The following is a 24,682-nucleotide window of genomic DNA, read 5'->3' on the forward strand; positions in this document are numbered from 1 at the left end:
CTGTATTAACAAACATGCCATATTGGCCCAGTTTATTTTTCTTATCATTGTTGTGAGGAGACCATAAAAAGCATTTGTATTTTCCGTTGTACAGTTATGGAGTTCTTGTTATGGTAAATGGCCTGTATTTATATAGCACTTTACTAGTCCCTAAGGACCCCAAAGCGCTTTACCTATCCAGTCATCCACCCATTCACACACTGGTGATGGCAGCTACATTGTAGCCACAGCCACCCTGGTCAGAGGGCCCACTAGGTTTATATCTGGGACTCTCCACCATTTGACCTTAGAACTGAAGAAGCTTCTCGGATGAGAGGTGAAACGTCTTCAAGTAACTTAAAGAAGTCCAGACGCTTTTCTTTTCAAGCTCCTTTGACTTTGAGTGAAAATGTACAATTTTTGCACTCTCTGGTCAACTGACTCAGTGAATCAAATGACTCAAAAAACCAGATTCACTTTGGTGAGTGACTCATTCAGTTCAGTTCAGTTCATTTTTATTTCAAACATTTCAAACATGTGCCTTCACAATCATTACAAAATATCATTCCAGTATTTGTTTGAAAAGGAGTAGGCTGAAGTATTTACTTATTTGTCCCTACCCCTTCAAGTTTTACCTCTCATTCATTTAAATTTTTTTTTGTCTTAAATTAAACAAACAACATATGAAACATATGAAGTAAAACAAAACATAACATACATAAATCAAAAACAAGAAATTAGCAAGCCCCACCACAGTATAGTTTCTTTCATATGAAAAATACAGAATGTGTATATTTGCAGATACACAAGTTATGGAAAAACAACAAAACAAGACAAAAAAAAAACAAAAAAGAACCGCAACACCATTACCAGCTACATTACCGTCCTGGGTTAACCCCGTTTTCTTCATTCTTATACTTATTTAAAATTAGGTTTTTATATTTTACTTTAAACTGTTTTATGTTTTGACTGTCTTTTATTTCTTCTGTTAGACTGTTCCATAATTTAACTCCTGCAATTGACATAGTTCTTAAAGTTGTTCTAGCACTTTGTATTTTTAAATTCCATTTCCCTCTTAAGTTATACCCACCTTCTCTTTCTATGAACAATTTACAGATTTATTTGGGAAGCAATTTATTTCTGACTTTATACATTATTTGCGCTGTTTTAAGCTTCACCAAGTCTTGGAATTTAATAGCTTGCATTTTGACAAAGAGTGCATTTGTATGGTCCCTGTACCCTACATTATTTATTAATCTAATGGCCCTTTTCTGTATTATAGTTATTGTTTGTGTGTTACTTTTGTATGTGTTTCCCCAGACCTCTACACAGTAGCTCATATATGGCAGTAGTAAAGCACAGTATAAAATGTGCAGTGCTTTCTGATCCAACATATGCTTTGCTTTCCCCAGGACGGCAATGCCCCGTGCCAATTTCCCCCAAACATAAGTAATGTGTGGCTTCCAACAGAGCTCGTGGTCAATGATTACCCCAAGAAATTTTATTTCATTTACTCTTTCTAAATATACATTGTCAACACATATTTCTACTTCGATGTTTTTCTTTTGGTTTCCAAACAACATAAATTTGGTTTTATCTAGATTCAATGATAATTTATTTATATCAAACCACTTCTTTAATATCGTTAATTCCTGTGTGATCATTTCCAAAACCTGTGGCAATTCCTCTCCTGAACACAGTATGTTTGTGTCATCTGCAAATATTACAAACTTTAAAATCTCCGATACTCTGCAGATATCATTTAAGTACATAATAAACATTTTTGGACCCAGTACTGAACCTTGAGGTACTCCACAAGCTATATCCATCAAATTAGATTTATATTCATTTATTTGTACATATTGTTGCCTATTCCCTACATAGCTTTTTAACCATTCCAAAACCACTCCCCTAAACCCGTACTTTTCCAGTTTTTTTAATAGAATTTCATGATTAACAGTATCAAACGCCTTCTTTAGATCTAAGAAAACTCCGAGCGCATACCTCTTATTATCCACACGTTCTGTTATCTCTTCCATTAAATCTATCAGTGCCAAAGCTGTTGATCTGTTGTTTCTGAACCCATACTGACTATCTGTCATTAATTCATATTTTTCCACAAAACTGTCAAATCTTTTTATGAAGAGTTTTTCCAGTATCTTAGAGAACTGGGAAAGTATTGACACTGGTCTATAGTTTGTAAAATGATGTCTTTCACCGGTTTTGTAAATGGGAATAACTTTAGCAACTTTCATTTTTTGTGGAAAAACTCCTTTTTGAAACGACAAGTTGAATATATATTTTAATGGTTTTACGATACCATCAATAACTGTCTTTACTGTTACCATATCAATATCATTCCAGTCTGTACTGGTTTTGTTCTTAAGTCCTCTAACTATGTCATAAATCTCTTTCTCTTCCACTGCTCTTAAAAACATTGAGCTACTATTCCTTTCAATATTTTCACCAGTGTCCCTTTCTGTTCCATCAACCTTTATTTCTTCTGCCAGTTTTGGCCCTATGTTTACGAAGAATTCATTAAAGCCATTTACTATCTCCTCCATGTTATTAATACTTCTTGTCCCTTCTATAAAGTACCCAGGGTAATCATTATTCCTTGATTCATTTTTGATTATTCTGTTTAATACATTCCATATATCTCTTGTGTTATCTTTATTGTGTTCTAACCTTTTAATGTAATACTCTCTTTTACAGGATCTCATTATATTAGTTAATTTATTTTTGTAAGTTTTATACTTCATTTCAGTTTCTATTGTTCTCTTTTTCATGAATTCTCGATATAAGGTATTCTTTTTTTTGCTGGCATTTTGTAGTCCTTTTGTCATCCATGGTCTTCCTGCATAGTTGTGTTTCCTATTGATTTCAATTACTGGGCAGTTTTTATCAAGTAATGTGTTAAATGTTCTTAAAAATCCTTCGTAAGCTTTATTAACTTCTGTTTGTTCATATACAATATTCCAATCTTGCTTTAAAAGTTCATTTCTAAGACAATTTAAGGTCTTCTCTGTTCTTATTCTTTTGTAAATAATCTTATGTCCATCGTTGTTCACTTTATAATGGCAATTATACGATGCAAAGACTGGTAAATGGTCACTTATATCATTGATTAACAGCCCACTTTTTATCTTTCCTTCTATTATATTTGTAAATATATTATCTAATAGAGTTGCACAATGAGATGTTATTCTGGTCGGTCTTGTTATCAGTGGAAATAAACCGATGCTGTACATGGAATCAATAAATTCTTCTGTACTCTTATTATGATTTGGATTCAATAAGTCAATATTAAAGTCCCCACAAATAAACATTCTTTTCTGATTTATATTTGTAAATAAGTCCTCCATATTATCCTTAAATATCTCAATCTTAGATCCTGGTGTTCTATATATACAACTGACTCATTAACACTCGATTCAGTAAAAAGAATCAAATTTACCATCACTACCCAACATCAGAGGAGCTACAGGGAGTGCAGCCTGATGTGCTTCACAGAGTCGTGGCTAACTGCGCTAACTCCGGACTCACACGTAAACATGGATGGTGTCACTACCTGATCCGTACCGGAAACCCGATCGGTACCCCGCATGCGCGAAAGGTTTCTACTTCCGGTCGTAGCGTTTTACGATAGTTAAAGGTCAGAGTATCTGTTAAGATGTTAAGAATAACAAGTATATCTTAAAATGTTTGCAATAATGAAGCATTTCAGTACAATGTAGACAAAAACGAAAAATTAAAAGATAGTGACGGATCAGGACTCCCGATCCTTACTGCGCATGTGTAAAGTCTGACCGTACAAATCGAGTCTACCCGATCCGTAACGCGCATGTGCAGATGTTTTCTTCTTCTTCTGTTCGTTTAATGGCAGTGTACTCCCCAGTGTACGAGGATACCGCCACCTGCTGACCGAGCGAATAAACCCTATTATAAACTGAATTAGCGTCATTACAAATGTGTGTTAAATTTGATTTAGCGATAGTCGAGTGTGTTTATGCTTGTCTGTGAGGAGAGGATTGTTGGAATAGTGATGATGATGTCCGCTATCACTGTCAATTGTCAGTAAACACTTCATCTGGCTGATGAATCTACACGTGAGATATTACAAAGTCTGCATTATTAACTCTGTAATTAGGCGCCATTCTCCTTATTTTACGGCGCTGTTGCTCAATCGGGGGACACTCTCTGTTGAGGAGAAAAGCATGAATTTCTTTGTATACGGATTATCCATTGTTTAAATGTCCCGGGCAGTCGAAAAGGAGGCAGAGCTGTTGAGAAATGCTAGGAGCTAACTGTATCATTCAAATATATTGAATGTCGCAATGTTGGCAAAGAGAGGAAGTGACGTAAGATTCGCGCATGCGGGGTACCGATCGGGTTTCCGGTACGGATCGGGTAGTGACAGATGGTTTTCATCTGATCCAGGCCGACAGAACAGCGGAGAGTGGTAAGAAGAGAGGAGGGGGTCTGGCTGTGTTTGTGAACGATAGATGGTTTAACTCTGGGCATTTATCTATCAAAGAGACGCTATGCTGTAAGGACATTGAGCTGCTAGCAGTTAGCATGAGACCGTACTATCTACCACGAGAGTTTACACATGTGATTATGATAGCTGTGTATGTCCCGCCCTCTGCTAGCGCTGCAGCAGCCTGTGAGGTCCTGCACACTGTAACCAGCAGACTCCAAACACAGCACCCTCAGGCCCTTTTCCTGATCTCTGGGGACTTTAATCACATCTCCCTGTCCTCCACTCTCCACACCTTCACCCAGTATGTCACCTGCTACACCAGAGACAATAAAACATACAGCTCATCACCTCTCCCTCCCCTGGGGGACTCAGATCACAATCTGGTTCATCTCCAGCATGTGTATAAACCTCTAGTACACAGAGAACCAGTTGTGAAACACACAGTAAGGAAATGTTCAGCACAGACTGAAGAGGCCCAGAGGGACTGTTTCCATTCTACTGTGTGGGACAGCCTCTGCAGCCCCCTGGAGGATGACCTCAACAGCATCACAGACTGCATTACGGATTACATGAACTTCTGTGTGGACAACACCGTACCCATCAAAAAGGTACGGTGTTTTTCTAACAACAAGACATGGATAAATCCTGAAATTAAGGCTCTTCTCAAGGAGAAGAAGAGTCTTTAGATCTGGAGACAAACAGGAGCTGAGAGTTGTTCAGAAGAAGCTGAATTAGAAGATAAGGCAAGGAAAGGGAAACTACAGGAGGAAGATGGAAGAGCAGCTGCAACAGGACAACATCAGAGGGGTTTGGAACAGCCTGAAGACAATCTCAGGACAAAAACCGACCCCCCAGGCTGCAGGAGACCTGGGGTGGGTGAATGACCTAAATAAATATTTGAATAGGTTTGATCAAACACCCACCCCTCCCACAGCATCGTCCCCCCTGCTGCAATCTCCTTCATCTTCAGGGACCGCCTGTCCTTCATCTCAGGACTTCACACCTCTCAGCTTCACACCTCCCAGCTCCCAGTCGTTACACCCACCCCCAGCTTCTGTGGGCTTCAACATACACACCCCATGAGCTTCGCAAGATCAAGGTGTGGAAGGCTGCAGGTCCAGATGGCGTCAGCTCCAGGCTGCTGAGATGCTGCGCAGATGAACTGTGTGGCATCCTAGGTTATCTGTTCAACCTGAGCCTGTCACTGGGGAAAGTACCACAGCTGTGGAAGACCTCCTGTGTGGTACCGGTACCAAAGACCTCCCATCCCAAGGACCTCAGCAGCTACAGGCCGGTAGCCCTGACATCGCATCTGATGAAGACCCTCGAGAGGTTGGTTCTAAACCATCTGCGCCCCCTGGTGAGGTCTTCATTGGATCCGCTGCAGTTTGCTTACCAGCCTGGCATTGGGGTGGAGGGCGCCATCCTCTACCTCCTGCACCGAGCTCTGACTCACCTGGAGACGCCTGGAAGCACTGTGAGGATCATGTTCTTTGATTTCTCCAGGGCTTTCAACACCATCCAGCCACGACTTCTGAGAGACAAGCTGGAGCTATCAGGAGTGGACCACCACATGTCCCAGTGGATACTGGACTACCTCACAGAACGCCCACAGTATGTGAAGACACAGAGCTGTGTCTCTGATACGCTGGTCTGCAGTACGGGGGCCCCACAGGGAACTGTGCTGGCACCGTTCCTCTTCACCCTCTACACTGAGACCTCTCCATCAACTCCCCACGCTGCCACCTACAGAAGTTCTCTGACGACTCTGCCATAGTCGCCTCATCACAGGTGAGGACGACTCAGAGTACAGACAGTGGACTCTGGACTTTGTAGACTGGTGTCAGCAGAACCACCTGCTGATCAACACCGGGAAAACCAAGGAGTTGGTGGTGGACTTCCGGAGACGCAGACCCACCACACTGACACCGGTGAACATCCAGGGAGTGGACATTGAGATAGTCGACTCTTATAGGTACCTGGGTGTTCACCTCAATAATAAACTGGACTGGAGCCACAACACTGATGCTCTTTACAGGAAGGGTCAGAGCAGACGCTACCTGCTGAGGCGGCTGAGGTCATTTGGAGTCCAGGGAGCGCTTTTAAAGACCTTCTATGACTCTGTGGTGGCATCTGTCATTCTTTACAGTGTTGTATGTTGGAGCAGCAGTTTATTGGCAGCTCAGAGGAAGAGGCTGGATAAACTCATTAGGAAGGCCAGCTCTGTTCTGGGATGCACCCTGGACCCAGTGCAGGTGGTGGAGACTGGGGATGGGTATCGTTTAGGTTTGATCCGATACCGGTGCCAAATCGGTACTTTTGAAACGGTGCCGGTGCTTAAACCGTGCTCAAACCGGTGCTTAAAGAATGGAGAACACAAAATTGGTCCAAAAACCTCCCATGTTCAGCTGTTTTTTTGTAAAAAGATAACCGTGTTAGCCTTTTCTGCAGCTATGGGGCATATATGGTATCACTCTTGGCTGGAAGCAGTGCTTAAACAATGGAAAAAACACAAACTTTGTCCAAAAACCTCTCATGTTTAGCTGTTTCCCTCTTTTTCTTTGGTCATTTTAGCCTTTTTGGCCAGGGTGAAGGGAGTATCTGCCATCAAACAAGAAGACAGCCGCATGTAGCTATGATGATGTTTGCTAGTTCACCTTACATGCATTAATGTAATAACGTGGTTAGCCTACTCAACGTAAATTACACACGAACAACATTAAGCTACTCACGCAGAGAAGAACGGCTGCTGCTGCATCATCATCCTCATCATTTCTGCTACACTGGCAGGGCTAGGGGCCAGGACTCTCCTCTTCGTGTTTTTGGGGGATGTTGCTAACTCTGGGTCTGATAACAGGCAACCCACCCGCAGTAGATGTGCTTGGTGTGAGGTCTCGCAGCAAGCTATCAAATACGGCGCATTTCTCGGCTTTTAAAAAAACAAAACGCTATGCGTCGCCAGGTGTTTCATCGGATTCGAGGTGTTACCTCCTTTGACAGTATCACAGTATCAGCTTAAAGCACTTGTTGCAGGCTGCTGAGTTTGCATCTTTTGCTGTGAAGTACAGCCAGACTTTGACCGCTTCGCCTTGGACTTTTTTAATCTGTAGCTCTGCTCTAAAAGAACGTACGTACCTAGCCCCGCCTACTATCCTTGGAAACGTAAAATGATTGGCTAGAAGTGTATCACAGCTCAGGAAAATAAAGCACCGAAATAAAGCACCGAAATGTGCGCTGCTTTTCAGTCTGGTTACTACCGTTTATGTCAGAACCGGTGCCATCATGGCACCGGACACCGGTACCCATCCCTAGTGGAGACAGAAGGACTCTGGCCAAAATAACATCTCTGATGGTCAGAGTCTCCCAGCCCATGCATGTACATGTTGCTGAACTGCAGAGGTCCTTCAGTGACAGACTGCTGCATCCTCGATGCATGAAGGAGCGTTTCTACAGGTCCTTCCTCCCTGCAGCTGTCAGACTGTGCAATCAGAACTGCTCCCAACAAACACAGATGTTTACATCTGTGCTGTAACTGCAATAATTTAATCAACCGATCCACACTACAATCTGGTTTGCCTCTTATCTGTAGTTATTTTTATTTAATTTAATAACTGTACAGTATTTTTCGCAGAGAGCCGGGGAAGCCTCCCTTGAAACATCAGAGCAAGGATTAAAAACTGAGTTAAAGATTTTAAACAGAACTCGAGGATTGTGACTATTAGTTGCAGTTTGGCAGCCTGCCATAAACCAAAGACTTTTTCTCATGGGATGTACCACTTTCAGATGGGTGATATAAAACAGTCCAACTGATAATAGGTTTAATTTCATAAATCCATGACTTTTCAATATCTTTGATGTCGCCTGGTCAACTGTAAGTATGTAACCTTCTGGTTTCTGCTTTTTGTTGTGTATCTCTCTGGGCTGTGGCTGTACTTCAGTCTACAGTTTATCTCAAACATGCTTTTCCACAATAAATACCAACAAGACAGTGTGCAATCAACTTTTACTTTGAATCCTCAATGCACATGGCACAAGGACCACCATACTGGTACCATAAACACTCTCTCTGTAAACAGCAACCAAGGTTACTGTAAAAATAATTTAAATGTTGGACATACAATTACAAAGTGATGCAAGTAACCATAATGTTATTACATATATATTGAACATAATTGTGTATAAAATCACCAAAATAATATTGCATCATACATTTATATTATGAACTACGCAATTTAAGCGTGGCCAAAAAAATAAATACCCCTGCCATAAACAGGTCATCAGTTATTAGAGAACAACTGTCAGGCTTCATCAGTATTTTAACATTGATTTAACATTTATTTAACACTTAGATTTCAGTCTTGAACCTTAATGAAGATTTGGATGAAAAATCAACATGAATTCAATTTCAGCTTTTCCCAAAAGTCTCTGGGATTTTTAAAGTTATCTCAGGGTTCAGTAGATTGTAGTTTAGAGACAGAGCAGGGCTGGAGATGATTTAGCCTCTCAGAGACTGATTATGGTCCATCTAAGCTCACAGCAGAAGGATGAGGCCATCACGGCTGCTCCACCCTTCACAGGAGGAACCCCGACTCCTCCTGGACTAAAGGTTTGAGCAGATCACCTCTGCAGTTCTTCATCCGTCCACCAGGTGTCCTCAGTGCACCTGCATTCGCAGATCACCTGACCATCTGAGTCACCTGACCACCTGCTCCGTTTGTTTCGTTTTTTTAAAATCTTTCTTTTCCATCCATGTGATCTTCATCGGGCTCTGAGCAAAATGAGTTTATTATAATGTCATTATTAATTTCTGTTTTCTATGTGTCTGTGTGTGTTTGTGGGCCTGGTGCCTCTGTCTGCCTGGACACCGATGACATCATGTGGTCCCTGTTCTGTGATTGGCTGATGTTTGTGTACGAGCTCGCAGACATTCAGAGAGTCACAGAGGTCCTGCTGATGATGATAAAGATGAAGGTGTGCGTGCTGCTCCTCGTCCTCTCTTCGGTCCTCTGTGTCTCTGCTGATGGTGAGTCTCTAAATCACTCATTAACTCTGTTTTAATGAACTTATTAAAAATACTAGTGAGCAAATGAACTCTGTCAGAAGTCTGAAACAGAAGAGACGAGCACGCGCACACATTTATCACGTGATCGTTAAACTTCACCAGCTGATTACTGGGACACAGTTTGTCTAAATATGAGCTTTTCCACAACACAGACACTCTTCCCCAGTCTGGCAAAAAAAAAATCAGAAAAACACACATTTTTAACAACATACGTGTTGTTTGACTAATAGTTTAAAAAAAAAAAATTGTAATGAACTCTATATTTGAGGATTAAAGCATCAGGCTGACGGTTCGTGTGTGACTCACAGTTGCTGACAGTCAGCACTGAATAACAGACACTGAATAAGCTCTCTGTTCTCCTCAGGTCTCTACGAGATGAACTCCATCAGCGGCTGTTCAGACACTGTTGGAGAGGATGTGCTGATACTGGATGATGAGGTGGTCTGGTACGCAGACTTCAACAAACAGACAGGTGTTGACTCTCTGCCAGCCTTTGCAGATCATCCACACTGGCAGGAAGGAATGTATGAAGAAGCTGTGGCTAATCAACAGATCTGCAGACAAAACCTGAAGGTGGCTCGTTCAGCTATGAAGGACTTCCCCAAAGAACTCGGTAAACATAACTCATCAACCACACAGTCCACATGTAAAGAACAGAAGTACGTTTCCAGCTTGGGAGTAAATCCTGTAAATATTTCACTCTGTTAACGTGATGAAAAACAACAACAAGAGCTTTATGGCAGATAAATCGCAGAGATCCAGTTGTGACAGGCTGACAGGTTAGCTCAGCTTTGCTGTCATTATCCTGACACTCAGGTGTACAGTATGTAGTTGGCTCACTCTAGTTTTAAATAACATATGATGCAAGCAACAGAATAATGGTGTTATCCTGAGGTTAATCCAAGCTCACAAAGTGTCAGTATTCACCAGATTACAGATATAAACCAGAACAAAAACACACAAAGATAATCCAAATTTGGTGAGTTAGTGTTATCTTAAAAAAACAGCAACGTGTGTGAAATGATTGTTGAGAAATCTCCAAGTATTGTGAAGAAACGGAAAATATTTTCTAAGTTCATCTTTCTGAATTAACTTCAGTAATTAGTTCCTGCAAACTATTAATGTGTTTTTTTGAGAAAGACATGAACAAACCTGAGTGGCCTTGCAAGTCGGTTCCTATCAGTCACGTATGTTATGACAGCCCCGTCTAGATCGTGGGACTCGTTAACCAGGGATGGTTTTAGAAGCCCAGACTGCAGGTTTCAGGGGAAGATTTTACTTGCTAGAGCAACCAGTTAGATCTATTTGGACTTAAATAGATTTATAGTCAGATTCACACCTTTATTGTTTCGCAAAAAGTTAGAAAGGGAAGTTTAGACACAGTTTAGACTTTAACTGCACATTAAAAAAATAATAATCGATTCTAATGACTTAATTAACCCACTCTGAACTAATAGTGATGTTGTTCCTAGCTTTGGAGGAGAGAGGTTGGTGGTGAGAGAGGCCCTTCCAGTAGTGTAGGTGTGTTCCACCTCAGTGCTCTGTGTTATTGAAAATAATAAGGAAGCTGCGATTCACAGGGAGAACCTTAAAAGGCTTAAGAATCTGCAGTCCGCCTGGTAAATGATGGACGCCCAAATCCTTCTCAGAATCATAATCCAACACAGCAATGATGATGAGCAGAAATAGACGACATCATTCTGCTAAGACGCTGATCAGACTCATGTCTTTGATTAAGAACAAAGATGATCTACTTACTAGCAGCTCTGTTTAGCACTCTTATGTTTATGACAAAAGAATTTCTCTCTGCCTCGGTAAAGTTCTTCTTCTCTTGTCCTATCTTATCTTAGTTTAGTTTATCTTATCTTATGCTATGGAAATATTATGCTTCCTATGCAATTAAATAGGGAACCTACAGTATGTATTTCCACTTTATCACATGACATGAAAACAACAAAAAAAATCTGTTCTTGCACATTTGTGGTTTTTTCCATTTTCTCTAGAAACTGGAGTTCAGCAGCAGAAGCTTCTGTTTCGTTCACAGTTTTTTGTTTTCTCGTGTTATTGAGTGCAGCCTGTCGCGCGGTGTTGTGAGCAAACTGTATGTGTTTGTGCACAGATGCTCCTGACAGTGTGGAAATCTACACTATAGTAAATGTGGAGATTGGAGTCCAGAACACTCTGATCTGTCATGTGACTGGTTTCTATCCTGCTCCCGTTAACGTCACCTGGAGCAAGAACATGAAGAAAGTGGTTGAAGGAACCAGCATCACTGTTCCCTTATCCAACAAGGATGGTTCCTTCAGCCAGACGTCCAAACTGGACTTTGTTCCAAAGGGAGGAGATGTGTACACCTGCACAGTGGAGCATGTGGCCCTGACCCAACCAGTTACCAAAATCTATGGTGAGTATATCAGGTTCAGTTTATTATAAAATGTACCAACAACAGTAATCACAAGGTGAGTTATACTCTAAGGCAAAGGCTGCATGTGCGCAAAGCAATGGAAGTGTGTTCAATGATCTCTAATAATATGATGTGAAATATAAAAACAAGCAGAAAGTGTTGGTCCCAGCACAAAGACTGGCTGTTTACAGATGTGAAGGTCCACGTCTCTCTCTGTCTCTGCAGAGGTGGACGACGTTGAATCCATTCTGGGACCTGCAAAATTTTGTGGAGTGGGTCTGACTGTCGGTGTCCTTGGCGTGGCAGCAGGAATCTATCTCTTCATCCGAGGAAGAAAGTGATGCTGATCGGTTGATGCTAATGTTTTAATAAATTCTAAGGCAGACACCATCCTCTGATGAACTGACTTTTATATGATTCATTACAAATGAAACATGTGGAGGAAAACTGTGGCAGCTGGTCCAAATGATCTCAGACCCTCCTCATCCTCACTGGGACGGATTATTGATGTGAAACGGAGAGTTTCACGTCATTAAAGATTTCCTGAGGAAACGTTGATTTCAGTGTGTTTCTGAATGTTTCTGTTGTGGAACGGTCTCATGCTGTATTTGGTGAGCTGATTTTTCTTGTGTGCAGAATGAAGATGAAGCTCGTGACTTTTTGAATTAAAATAACTGAATGTTTCTTTGTGATATTAAATTCATTCTTTTTATGGAGCAGCAAAACTGAAAAACAAATAAAAATCAGGTTAAAAGAAAGGCTAAAAAACCTCAGGCCTTATCAGACTTGTATTTCCATTAATTGTTTCAAAGGTCTTGCACGGGAACCTGAACAAATGAAACCTGATTACATTTTAAGAAAAGACTCAAACAGGTCACTGACTGAGTCGAACCACATGGTGACGGCGTTCTGAGGCAAACTTCCACAGAAAGGATGAATTCAACACAAGTTAACATTAAATCCCACTTTGATTAACAAACAGCGTGACAATAAACAGTGGGGACATTTTTCTTTAATTTTGTATTATAAATTTCTTCTTTGTCTCTTCTTAGCATGTTGTGATGTACTCAGCGTTGGCATTAATGCTGAGATGTATTTTAGAAAAAATGCAGAACAAAAGCAAATTAAGATCAACAACAAAAAGGAACAAAGTCGGCGATGTTAGCTTACAGACTAAAAGCTGAGTCGCTACCAGTGTGGATGTTAATAACTCAAACATTTATTTTAATATATTGATAAGATGTGATTGCACAGGCTTTAGTGTAAGATGTTCTCAGCTTCCACAACCACCAGTCAGGCTGCAAAGACCCCCTGATTTGGTCAGTGAGATACTGAACAGTCCTGTTGTTGACTTCACTTAGAGCTCAGAATGAAGCCTCCAGACTCCAAACTACTGGCTTCTTTCAGTCACCTCCAGGCCGCGACACACTTAATATTGTTTTTTTTAAATCCATCAAAGTCTTGTGTCACTTCCTTCTAAAAGAAACTGCTTGCTGATCATCTTCTCTGCTCTTCCTCCTCTGTCCTCTCTTTCTTACATCTTTGTCACATTATTACTAGTTTCTCTCCCTGGAAATAAAGTAAGTGTACCTTTAGCCAACAGGACGAACTGAAGCTGCATAAACACTGTGTGTGTATTTATTGATCTGTTAGAAAGTTTCATCTGAAACTACATGCCATAAAAACGTTTACCCTCTCTACACTTGTTTGGAGCAAGTTAGATGCTGAGTATTGTCTCCATCACGTTAATATGTGACCCATGAACACGTGACTAAGATGAGAAGTGAAAGAATGTGCTGAGGGTGTAAACTGTGAGCTGCGGGATGTTTGGGCGCTCTCTGACTGACGCACACAAAAGGAAAGAAAAAACGTTTTATTTTATTTTATTTTTTTTATCTAGACTTCATAATATGTTTGAAGTCAGTCATTCCATTATTTATAAGTTAAATAAATGATCAGATTTTGGTCTTTTTTTAGTATTTCAGAGGAAGTCTGTTCGAGTTAGAGCATTTCCAGCTGAATAAATTAAAGCTCATTTCCTGGTTTCCTGCCACAGATTTCTTCCTGGCAACACATGATGCTGCAGATCATGTGACATGCCCTCTGGTTTTTAGCACTGTGTTCAGTCAGACTGTCAGAGTTTGTCAGGAGAAATCAACATGGATTCATATTTTCTCTGCGTCAGCCTCTTCTTCATCATCCTCTGCAGAGCAGGTATTATACATACACTCATCAACCTTCAATCAATACACTCACATGTGTGTTCAAAGAGTCAAAATGCATCAGAGATGTTTTATTGATTAAATGAACGTGACATATGAGCTGGGATTAGCTTTGTGTCCTTAACCTGTGATGATCCTCCTCTTCCTCTCAGAGCTGGTTCCATTTCTTCAGTGATTGTTTAGATCACTTGTTTTCATCAGCTGACAGAGTCAAATGAGATCAAACACAAACATCATTTGGCTACTTTGTTTACCTTTTTCACTTCTTCACATTAACCTCCTGGGACCTGTTCTATCAAAATTTTAAATGAATATCCTCATAGTTGGCTCTGATTTTTCATAAAAACAAAAATAAAGTAAAATCAAAATCTGGTAATTCTTTGTTTTTACAGTCATCGGGCCCCAATCAGCACAAATATCAAAGAGAAATTAAAAATGCATGTTGTGGAAGAGTTCGGGTCTCAGGAGGTTAATAATGAATACACCAATCATCAGTCACTGAAAGTAACTGTTCGCCTCAGTGTTTGTACAGTTTACTGGACATAAACTTTATCATTTGTTATGATATAATATTTGTTTTGCACAGTTTTTCAATATATCACTTATAATTTCTATTTTGTTTTTAGTGGATGACGTCCATTATGAAATGTATGAAGTGATATGTGTAATATTGTGATGCACTGATTTGCAACCTTTTACACTGGATGTTCTTCCTGACAGAGAGCTGTGTGTCCTCCTGGTCTCAAACCAGACACAGCCTGTACAAATGTGCAAACCTCAGCAATATTATATCATATCATGTGTTTATACAGCACAGCTGTACTAAATCATTAGCAGTCCCCATAGGGGGTCATGTGATTGTTGGAGTTTGCTGTCTAACGTTTAACATTGTTTAACATTGAGTGTTTACAATGTAAAGCACCTTAGCAGACTGCTGTTGTGACATGGCACTATATAAATAAAAGTGACATATTGTATTTGAAGTGATGTGACAGTGATGATGTTGCTGTTGTGGGGCTCCAACAGTAGCTGTGTGTAACTCCTGACAGTAGAGATGTGTGTGTGGGAGGACCAGCTCAGCCTGAGTGACTCTCTGATCTTTGTGTTTCAGATGGATACGAGTATTACACTTCATCCCGCTGCCTGTTTAACTCCACTGAGCTGCGGGACATAGCGTACATCAGATCTTACTATTACAACAGGATGGAGTATGTCAGGTTTGACAGCAGTGTGGGGAAGTTTGTTGGATACACCGAGTACGGTGTCAGGGAGGCAGAATACTTTAACAAGGATCCTGGACAGCTCGCCTCAATGAGAGCTCAGAAGGAGGCGTACTGCACACCGAACATTGACCTCTGGTACCGAAGTGTTCTGACAAAATCAGGTGAGTCAGTGTTTCTGTGGCATCATCGGATCATCATGTAAACATCATCACACTGATGCATCATCAACACAACTCCTGCCTGGACCTTCTGCACAGTTTACAGTAACACTGCTGAAGGTTTAATGTGACACGTTCAATAAAGCTACACGATCTCTGCAGTTCACACCGGAGTGTCGGTGGTTTGTGACGTCCTGCTTTAGTTTGTTGCAAAATTTACCAAAGTCATTTTCATTTTCATGTTCCAGCGAAACCATTTGTCAGACTTCACTGGACGAAGCCTCCCATTGATCATCATCCTGCCATATTGGCTTGCAGCGTCTACGACTTCTACCCCAAATATATCAAAGTGAGCTGGTTGAGAAACGGACAGGAAGTAACCTCTAACACCACAACAACTGACGAGCTTCCAGATGCTGATTGGTTCTACCAGACCCACTCCTACTTGGAGTACACACCCAGGTGAGTCTAGTTTGGGCCTGCTAACAGGACTTGCTGATTCAAATTTATTCTTGTAAGTTTTTAATGTTTTCTGTCACCTGCTTATTTTTTCCCTGATGCTGTGGAGCTTCTTCAGTCTCATGTCTACTTTCTCCAGGATAGTTCCAGCATCAGCACAGATCACCTTCCATGTTCATTTTCTCAATAAAACAGCTCTGGTCTGATCCTTGGGCGCCCTCGACTTATTTAGCTCCGTCTGGTCTGTGTCTCCAGCTCACTGACTTTCGTTTGAATAACATGAAAATGATCCACAGATGCAGATGTTCACAGCTCAGCCTGTGAAACCTCTTCCCTCTTTTCCTTCCTCATTCCTGCTACAACTAAATTCACCCAAAGTTCCCATTTCTTCTGAGCCAAGTGGTTTCAGCAGGAACTGTCTGAATTCAGCAGAGCAAAAAATAGGAAGTCCCCCAGATTGTTTTTAACAAAGCAATAAACATGTGATGACAATTTCTTTGTTTTCACTTAGTGAATATGAACATTTCCCTACATTACCGTTGCATGTGTTGATGTTTCATGTAATACATTTCAGAGAATTCCTCAAACTGAGCCGGTGATGGACTTGAGCTAAAACATCATGAAGCTCCTGTTCTAAAGGACCAGTGCTAAAGACTAAGCCTTTACACCTGGATGACGGAGATAGTCGCGTGCTTGGAACACATTTCTACAAGATGTAAAATGATCAAATGAACAAATCTTATGATTCCATAAAAAGCATTGAGGCTCCAGGTTCAAAATAATTATGCAGCCATGCCAACTAAACCTTCCTTTTGTTACTTCGGAGTAGTGATGGGTCGTCCGCGAACGAAATGGCTCTTAGAGCCGGCTCTTTGACGTGAACGACGCGAGCCGGCTCCTTATCGCGAGCCGCCACGTGGGGTTTTTTTTTTTCCTTTCTCTCACCCTCTCTCTCGCACTTTTTTTCCGCTTCACTTCGCACGTGAGCCTTGTGCTTTATGCTGGGCAGAGGGGGGAGGGGCGGTAGTTACACTCAGTAGCACAGGAACAGAGCCAGAGAGAGAGAGAGAAAGAGAGCCAGGGACAACAACGCCACATTAGAAAGGTATAGTAATCATCCACAACTATTTTCGGTTGCAGATGATAAAGGATTCAGAAAGTTTATTCATGCGGGCCCATATGACAGAGAATGTGCATCTTCTTTTTGTTTTCATATTATAATTTATATTTAATTGTGTTGTGGTTTGCAGTGTTTTGTGTTGTTTCACTTTAAATTTGTAAAAGGAAAAAGCTGAAAATTTAAATAGTTAAAAGTTGAAATGTGAATAGTTGATTTTTGTATTATATGATTTATTTATTACATTTTATGTGGAGTGAAAAAATAAAAGTATATTTACAGTGGCCCCTACAGACAAAGCACATACAAACTTCAAATCACGTACAAACTCCAAAACACGTAAAAACTCCAAAACACGTACAAAAGACAACAGAAGTGCTCCAGGATGCTGGGCGCAGTGTTGAGCCTTTGTTATCTTGTGGCTACAGAAGCCAGCAAGTACCAACGACCGGATTTGGTGTGTGGTAGTAACAGGTAAATGAACTTTTTTTTTAAATTATTTGAATATATATGAGTGCCTGTGTATAAATACACAAACAATACACACATGCTTTCAATTGTGTAATTTAAGTGATCTAGTAGCTCTGCTTTGGAAGTTCAGTTCATGCTAGAAATGTGTTTTGGAGTTTGTACGTGTTTTGTCTCTAGGGGCCACCGCATATATTTATATATAAACATATATAAATAAAACCACTTTTTTTTACGTTAGTAATTCCTTTTGTGCATAATTTTATATTATTGTTAATAATAAATTAATTAAAGCAACAAAACAACCTGAAGAGCCGGTTCGGAGCCGAAAGAGCCGGCTCTTTTTAGTGAGCCGAACCGAAAGAGCCGGTTCTCTAAAAAGAGCCGGAAATCCCATCACTACTTCGGAGTGCTACAACAGGAAATAGAATTAGGCTGGATAACGAAAAGTCACGAATTGTAGTTCAGTGTGAGCGTCAGTGATGTTGGTTTGTGTTGTAGGTCTGGAGAGAAGATCTCCTGTATGGTGGAGCACGCCAGCCTGGAGAGACCTCTGGTTACTGACTGGGGTAAATACCTGTCTGTATCTACACACCTGTACACACCTGTGTGTCTGTCCACCTGTGTGACTCTCACCTGTGTGTCCTCAGTCCCGTCCATGTCCGAATCCAAGAAATTGATGATCGTTGGAGCCTTTGGGCTGATCCTGGGTCTGCTCTTTTTCCTGGCTGGAGTCATCTACACAAGGATGTGCAGCAGAGGTCAGAGCAGCACTCACACCAAACTGAAGCCAGTTCGTACCACAACATATGAGTTTGATGTTCATCAGCAGGATGATTTAAATCACAAACAGAGCATGAAAATTAGAATGATTAAGGGTCAGAGTTCAGAATCTCTCCTCTCTGTCTGATGTCCTTGGAGATTGTAGTAATAGTGGGGCCCCACAGGGCCCTGTAAGAGGACCTTTGTTTTTAAATCTGATATGTGAGAAATTTCCACATGAATCAGGCTAAAGGTCAGTTAAATATTAAAGATACTTACATTTATGTCTTATTCTGCCAGCAGACACTGATTAATAACTCAATATAACCACAGATAAATCTGCGGTTCTCTCCGCTGTGTCACACCACAAACACGTTAGCAAAGAATTTCCAAGTTTACAATGTTTGAAATCTCACAAACCCGTGGAAAATATGGCCTGCAGAAAAGGAAAGAGGATCCATGACTTCCAGAAGCTGATGGCCCGTCTAAAGGGTTTGTTCAGAGTCAGGATAACTTGAGCTAAGGGATGGTTGGATTGCTTGGATCGGTTAGATCGTTGAGTTTCTTTCTCTAATGACAGTTTCTGCCTCTCGGTCATGAAAGAAGTATGGCGTCTCCCCACCAGGCTAGCAGGGTGCAAATCCAAGTTTGTGAATGTGGTAACTCGAGAAGGAGGTGAAATACGAGTTTATAGTAAAAACCTCGGCCCAGGTTGAATCCAAGCGTTTCCCTGATCACTTAGGATCTTCACATTTGTAGCATAGGTGCATATACCAGGAAGGTGAGGAGTAGCTGTGGTGCCTGCCAGTATTACTTTACCAAAGCCAAAGTCTGAGCAGCATGAAACATTAGATCTGTGGCGTGTATCAGTTCAGCCTGAGTCATCACTCTTTGACCTTTGACCCTTGCTCTCACTGTTACAGATGGATATACACCTTTGGCTCACAAGTTCAGTGAGAAGCAGCCAGAGGACTGGAACAAAGATGCTGCAGCTCTGAGCTTGTGGAGACCTCAGAAGGAGATGTTCTTCAAACCCGACTCTGAGCTCTGCTTCACAAATGTTCTGCCAAAGTCAGGTGACTCACTGTTTCTGTGACATCATCAGATCATCACATGACAGCTCAGGTCCTCACTGATTAATCAGCTCCTGAATGAACACCTGCACACTGTGACGGTTTCATCTTTGTGTTGCAGTAAAGCAGAGCCTGCTGGTTAGCTTTGCCACATGGGAAAATATTAGAGAAGTCATTACGTCATTTAGCACCAGACGGGGAGCAACAGCTGACAGCAGCTAGCAGCAGCTTTGGGTACAGCCAACAGTGTGGGTTGAGGGTTCCAGGCGTCTCTGGATTTGGTGCATTTCTTACTGTATTATGATTGCTGTTGAGACCCGTGCTGTCAGCTATACTTGTTACTGTAGTTATTTGTTTATCAGAACATTTAAAAGTGCTTAATAATCATCTTTTGTTCTTTTTCTCTGGTGTTAACGCTAGGCCCTGGCTGTGTGTGATATACCAACTGCCTGGTTTCCACATCCTTCATATAAACGCTCATAGCTCGCTGCCTAAGATGGATATACTTAGAGTCTGGGCCTGTTCAAGTAGTGCTGACATAACTGTCGTATCTGAAAGTCAGTTATCTAATTTTATAGTGATTAAAGACGTGGCAGTTGGTGGATTTAACGTTTATCACTCTGCTGTCCGAGAAAAGGCGGTGGTGTAGGGGTTAATGTAATAGTCTGTGTTCAGGTCTTGTAGTGTAGTTGGGCTTCTTCTTGTTGCTACCACACCATCCAGCTCTCCTGGATTTCAGTGATATGATTATTGTCTCTGCTCATTCTCTCCATCTGTTGGAGTCTGTTTATCACACAGCACAGATCCAGCACACCACTGTACTTTATACTCTCTGGTTGACTGGTCCTCATGGGCCTTATGCAGGATGCTTCAGTTCATACAGAACTGCATAGAGCATAATGCACGACTTGCAGGTCTCTTAGTTAACTTTACTTACAGACTTTAAAAAACGTATAAATGACTCATCAGTGGAAACATTAGACCATTTTAGTTATAAGACTATTTTTTTATTGTAGTCACTTTAAGATATGTTTGTCTGAAGCAGGTCTCTTTATAAACGAGACATCATGTATCAGTGGGACTACCTGTGTAAATGAATCTTAAATAAGATAAATTATAATTCCAGATTAAGAGTGAAACGTTGAAAAGCTGTGTGAGGGAGCCACACAGCGAGGGAGGGATGCAGGAGACTGTGATGGTTTAAATTGTCATTATTATGTTTCAGTGATGCCGCTGATTGGTGTTCATGCCATGACGCCCCCTGGTGGTCATCATCCTGCCACGCTGCTCTACAAAGTCTACGACTTCTACCCCAAAAAGGTCGCTTCTGCTAAAGCGATAAAAGCAGCTGATTTGCTTGAGAAGACTTTACCAGATGAGCTGGAGCCCAGGTGAGTCCACAGCTCTGAGTGCAGGTACAAAGGATGAGGAGCAGATGGTTTATAAAGACACACTCGGGCTGCAGGGTGGCTTTATTTAAACCAGAAGATGAAACTGCCAGAAACATTGAGGGCTGGATCTCTGTGTGTAACCACACGTGTGCCTGCATGGTGAGCTCCTGTATGAATGACAGGCAACACCAGTTTACATCAGGCTCAGTGTCAGGATTGTGATGTGGATGAGTCATTCTGGGCTTTTAACTGCAACAGTTTGTTTTTAATACAACTGCTTCTACATATTAGCAGTGGGCACATTCACAGTTTATAAAAGTGCACTGAGATTTTTATAAACTGTGATAACTGTGAAAGAGAGCAGAAAGGACTAAGAGACAGAAAGAGGACCACACCTATTTATCTACAAATTAATGACACAAGATGAGAGCCGGGGCCCCTCAGCCCCCCCAAACCATATATGATTTGAATCTGATGCTACAAACACAGCAGATAAAGCCAGCACCTGCTCCTGCTGGCGCACACCAGCGTTGGTTAAAGCAGTACAGGTTTGTACAGCTCCTGGTTCAAAGCAGTCAGACCTGGCCTAACAATGTTTCCTCTCTCTGTGCCCCAGGATTGATGCTGGTTCCTAGTAGCTGATCCTGATTGTGGATTCTGCTTCTGTCTGTCAGCTGGAAGTAAAGCTGCAGCAGCTGGAAGCTCTGTGTTTGATCCAGGCTCTTTGAGTCAGGCTGCATGTGGACTGTGGTGGATCTGCTGGAGTCTCAATGTGTTTAGAGATTTCATCATGTGTGTGTGTGCAGAGTATTCTTAGAGTCTTTACACCTGTCTGACAGCAGGAGCCAACCAGGTGAGCTTCTTCCTGATGGACCTGAGCTGGAGGAAAGCCAGGTGTGTGCTGGGAAACTGAATCTTTTATTGCTTTGTTTGGCTGTCAGGCTGGAGGGGGCGGAGCTCTGTGGGTGTTTGTGTGTGTGGGACCTTCCAGTGTTAACAAACGCACACGCACATAGAGATGAACCCAGACTCAGACACTGTCAGCTGTTTGCTGGATTTTACTTCCTCATTCTTTTCTCAATAAATCTGTTTCCACAGTCATGTGATCAGTTTCTTCTTTCAAACCCTGTAATGACAGAGAGCCGTTTAGGCTCTGCAGTGTGGGCGTGTGTTTACTTTGCTGTTAATAAAGTTAAGCAGATCAAACAGACAGCACACGCTGACCTCTCACCTCTGTGAGCAGCCAATCACAGCAGGCCGAGGACTAAAAAAAAAACAAACCTTATCTCATCCTGACCCTGTCAGTGGATCCATGATGAAGCTCTGGATCCTGAACTGAGAGCAGCCGGAGTCAAACAGAGAGTCGGAGGTGAAGCTGAGAATCTCCTGAGTGTGTCCATCAGGTTCAGATCCTGTGGTGCCGTCACTCACTGCCGTCTTTCTACAGATGTTTCTCAGCTTATAGCATCAGAAAAAATCAGTGTGGTGTGTTTTTGACTGCTGTGTTGCAGTTTGATGGTCAGTTTTCTCAGTTTGTGACTTCTTAAAGTCTCTGTGGCCACAATCACAGCTGGAGAATCTTCTAAAACCAAGGAAGGGAGCTCTGGCTCTTCCTTTATTACCTCCTTTAGGAGGACACACTGGGTGCCCTTTATAAAATAGGAGCATATAATGCTGTCCCATAATTCACAGCAACACACTCAGACACAGATCATCATGTATGTGATGGCTGTGGTATCCAGAGGTGTGGACTCGAGTCACATGACTTGGACTCGAGTCAGACTCGAGTCATTAATTTTATGACTTTAGACTTGACTTGAAAAAATGTTCTAAGACTTGTGACTTGACTTGGACTTTTACACCAATGACTTGGGACTTGAATTGGACTTGAACCGGTTTACTTGAAAAGACTTGATATTTTACCCCAAATATAAAATTTAACATGCATATTATATAGAGATTGAAAATGTGACGTCATTCACGGGTAGAACCGCAAAGGATTCTGGGAACTCGTGGCAAGCGGTAGTAGCGCACGCAGGCTTTCAATTGAAATCAGTCACACAGCGATAAAAAGAAACACAAAAATGTCAAGAAGCTGTTGTATTATTAACTGCAATAGCCGGTCGCATGACAGCCACGGGAAGCCGACGGGTAAAGAGATCGGTTGTTATCGGATTACGTCGTTGAAGAGAAATTGTTCGAGCCATGTTTCCGAAGTAATAAAGACGCGACGGGTGGTCTGGATTGCAGCCACTCAAAGACCAAATATAACGTCCCAGAACACTCCAGCTCACAGGTTAGTCTGCTCCAAGCATTTACACGAAGGTCAGTGTTTTTTAGTCGTTAATACGTCATTTTCATAACATAATTAGTGATATAGGTTACAAGCAAGTCTGGCGCTGAACAGAAATGGTCGCGCTATGCTCCTTTGTTTATTGTGCATAAATAGTGAATTGTCCTGACACAATATTGCGTTTCGCTTCTGTTATTATGGTACATTGACAAAAACATATACTTTTATTCACAGGATAAAACAGGTTTTTTGTATCACTAATTGCCCAGTACGATTACAGCATACAGTATTATTGTCACTGCTACATTTCTGTGATGCTACCAGAAATTATTTCCACTACTAATTAATTACCGTTGAGCTCAAAGGTTATATTAATAAACGGTTAAGGAATGTGTATTTATGACGACAATTTGTGAGACTGGTAAACTTATGATACGTACGATGGTCTTTCGTTCTACACGGTGCGTTTCAAGGTCCTGCACCCATCCGTCGGTAAACTGTACCTGGGCTTGTTGCAGTGACCTGAAGTTACTAAACTTCATGAGTGTATGCACTCACTCCAAGAACCGTATAATTATAAATATGCATATAAATATGCTAAGATGAGATAGCTGACTTCATCTAACTAGCAAATGTTGTCCAGGCTACGTTGGTGATGCAGTTCTTTTTAATATGTATGATATTTTTGTCATGCGATTTTAAAGCCGGTCCTACAACCGCATCCAAGAATAACATGCAGCTTATCTCAGAACTGTCGGTGAAAATTATTCTTGGAGCTAGGTTTAATTGAGCTGCATTTTAAAGAGGTGCAATTTCACAATTTGTGTATATTTTCTAAGTTCACTATTTTGTCATGTGTTGAGAAAAACACAGATTTTAAAATTACATGGTCTAATATTTACATTTAGCATATAACTGCAACATTATTTTTTCGTTTTTTTTTTTTTTAAAGACTCGAAAGGACTTGAAATTCAAAATTTCAGACTTGTGACTTGACTCGGACTTTTACACCAGTGACTTGAGACTCGACTCTGACTTGCCTGACATTACTTGAGACTTGACTTGAGACTTGAGGATAAAGACTTGAGACTTACTTGAGACTTGCAAAACAATGACTTGGTCCCACCTCTGGTGGTATCCATGTTTAGCGTGCTGATGTGTTTGAAATAGCTTTTGTTGTGTTGCTCTTTACTCACCTGCTGACATCCTGCAGCTCAGCAGTAAACCATCTGCATGCTGAATATGATGAATAAGATAATGAAGCTTCACCTGCCTTCAGCAGGTGCACATAGTAACTCTCTGTACTGAAACTTCTATCTCTGGAGGCTTCCTCGATGTCCGCCGACCAGTCAGTGTCTGATGTTGATGAAAAAGAGGAGGAGGCTCAAAGGGTGGAGCTGGCGATATCAGAGCATGAGGAAGAGGTTGTTTGGGTTTCCAATGAACAACTGTATTCCAATTTCACAGTTTGTCTAAAGCAATATTCCCTCTAATGGTTCATGTGTCTGAACACACAAACTCCCTGAGCAGCCCCTTGGACCACTGTGAGCGACAGCAGACGTGTGCACTGTGGTCACGCCAGCATCCA

General features: G+C 41.4%; 2 protein-coding genes across 2 annotated transcripts; both read left to right on the top strand.

Moving 5' to 3' along the window:
* Positions 1-9,296: 9,296 nt before the first annotated feature.
* LOC113009984 (H-2 class II histocompatibility antigen, A-U alpha chain-like) lies at positions 9,297-12,979 on the top strand. The gene is made up of 4 exons (XM_026148724.1): positions 9,297-9,485; positions 9,889-10,137; positions 11,644-11,928; positions 12,154-12,979. The coding sequence occupies exons 1-4, from the start codon at positions 9,338-9,340 to the stop codon at positions 12,267-12,269; spliced, it is 798 nt and encodes a 265-aa protein (XP_026004509.1). The 5' UTR covers positions 9,297-9,337; the 3' UTR covers positions 12,270-12,979.
* A 1,009-nt stretch (positions 12,980-13,988) lies between these two features.
* Positions 13,989-21,902, top strand: LOC113009905 (H-2 class II histocompatibility antigen, E-S beta chain-like). The gene is made up of 8 exons (XM_026148550.1): positions 13,989-14,142; positions 15,262-15,534; positions 15,780-15,993; positions 18,077-18,144; positions 18,226-18,336; positions 19,261-19,413; positions 20,636-20,801; positions 21,418-21,902. The coding sequence occupies exons 1-8, from the start codon at positions 14,088-14,090 to the stop codon at positions 21,434-21,436; spliced, it is 1,059 nt and encodes a 352-aa protein (XP_026004335.1). The 5' UTR covers positions 13,989-14,087; the 3' UTR covers positions 21,437-21,902.
* The last annotated feature ends 2,780 nt before the right edge of the window (positions 21,903-24,682 follow it).

This window comes from Astatotilapia calliptera, chromosome 3, assembly GCF_900246225.1.
Source record: "Astatotilapia calliptera chromosome 3, fAstCal1.2, whole genome shotgun sequence".
In the NCBI taxonomy this organism is placed as follows: Eukaryota; Metazoa; Chordata; class Actinopteri; order Cichliformes; family Cichlidae; genus Astatotilapia; species Astatotilapia calliptera.

Bases quoted from the DNA above. Each gene is read 5' to 3' on its own strand.
- LOC113009905 (XM_026148550.1), top strand. From the start codon at position 14,088: ATGGATTCATATTTTCTCTGCGTCAGCCTCTTCTTCATCATCCTCTGC. The intron at 15,535-15,779 runs GTGAGTCAGTGT...TTCATGTTCCAG, and splicing joins AAGTGTTCTGACAAAATCAG to CGAAACCATTTGTCAGACTT. The intron at 18,337-19,260 runs GTCAGAGCAGCA...TCACTGTTACAG, and splicing joins CACAAGGATGTGCAGCAGAG to ATGGATATACACCTTTGGCT.
- LOC113009984 (XM_026148724.1), top strand. From the start codon at position 9,338: ATGTGGTCCCTGTTCTGTGATTGGCTGATGTTTGTGTACGAGCTCGCA. The intron at 9,486-9,888 runs GTGAGTCTCTAA...TGTTCTCCTCAG, and splicing joins CCTCTGTGTCTCTGCTGATG to GTCTCTACGAGATGAACTCC. The intron at 10,138-11,643 runs GTAAACATAACT...GTTTGTGCACAG, and splicing joins GGACTTCCCCAAAGAACTCG to ATGCTCCTGACAGTGTGGAA.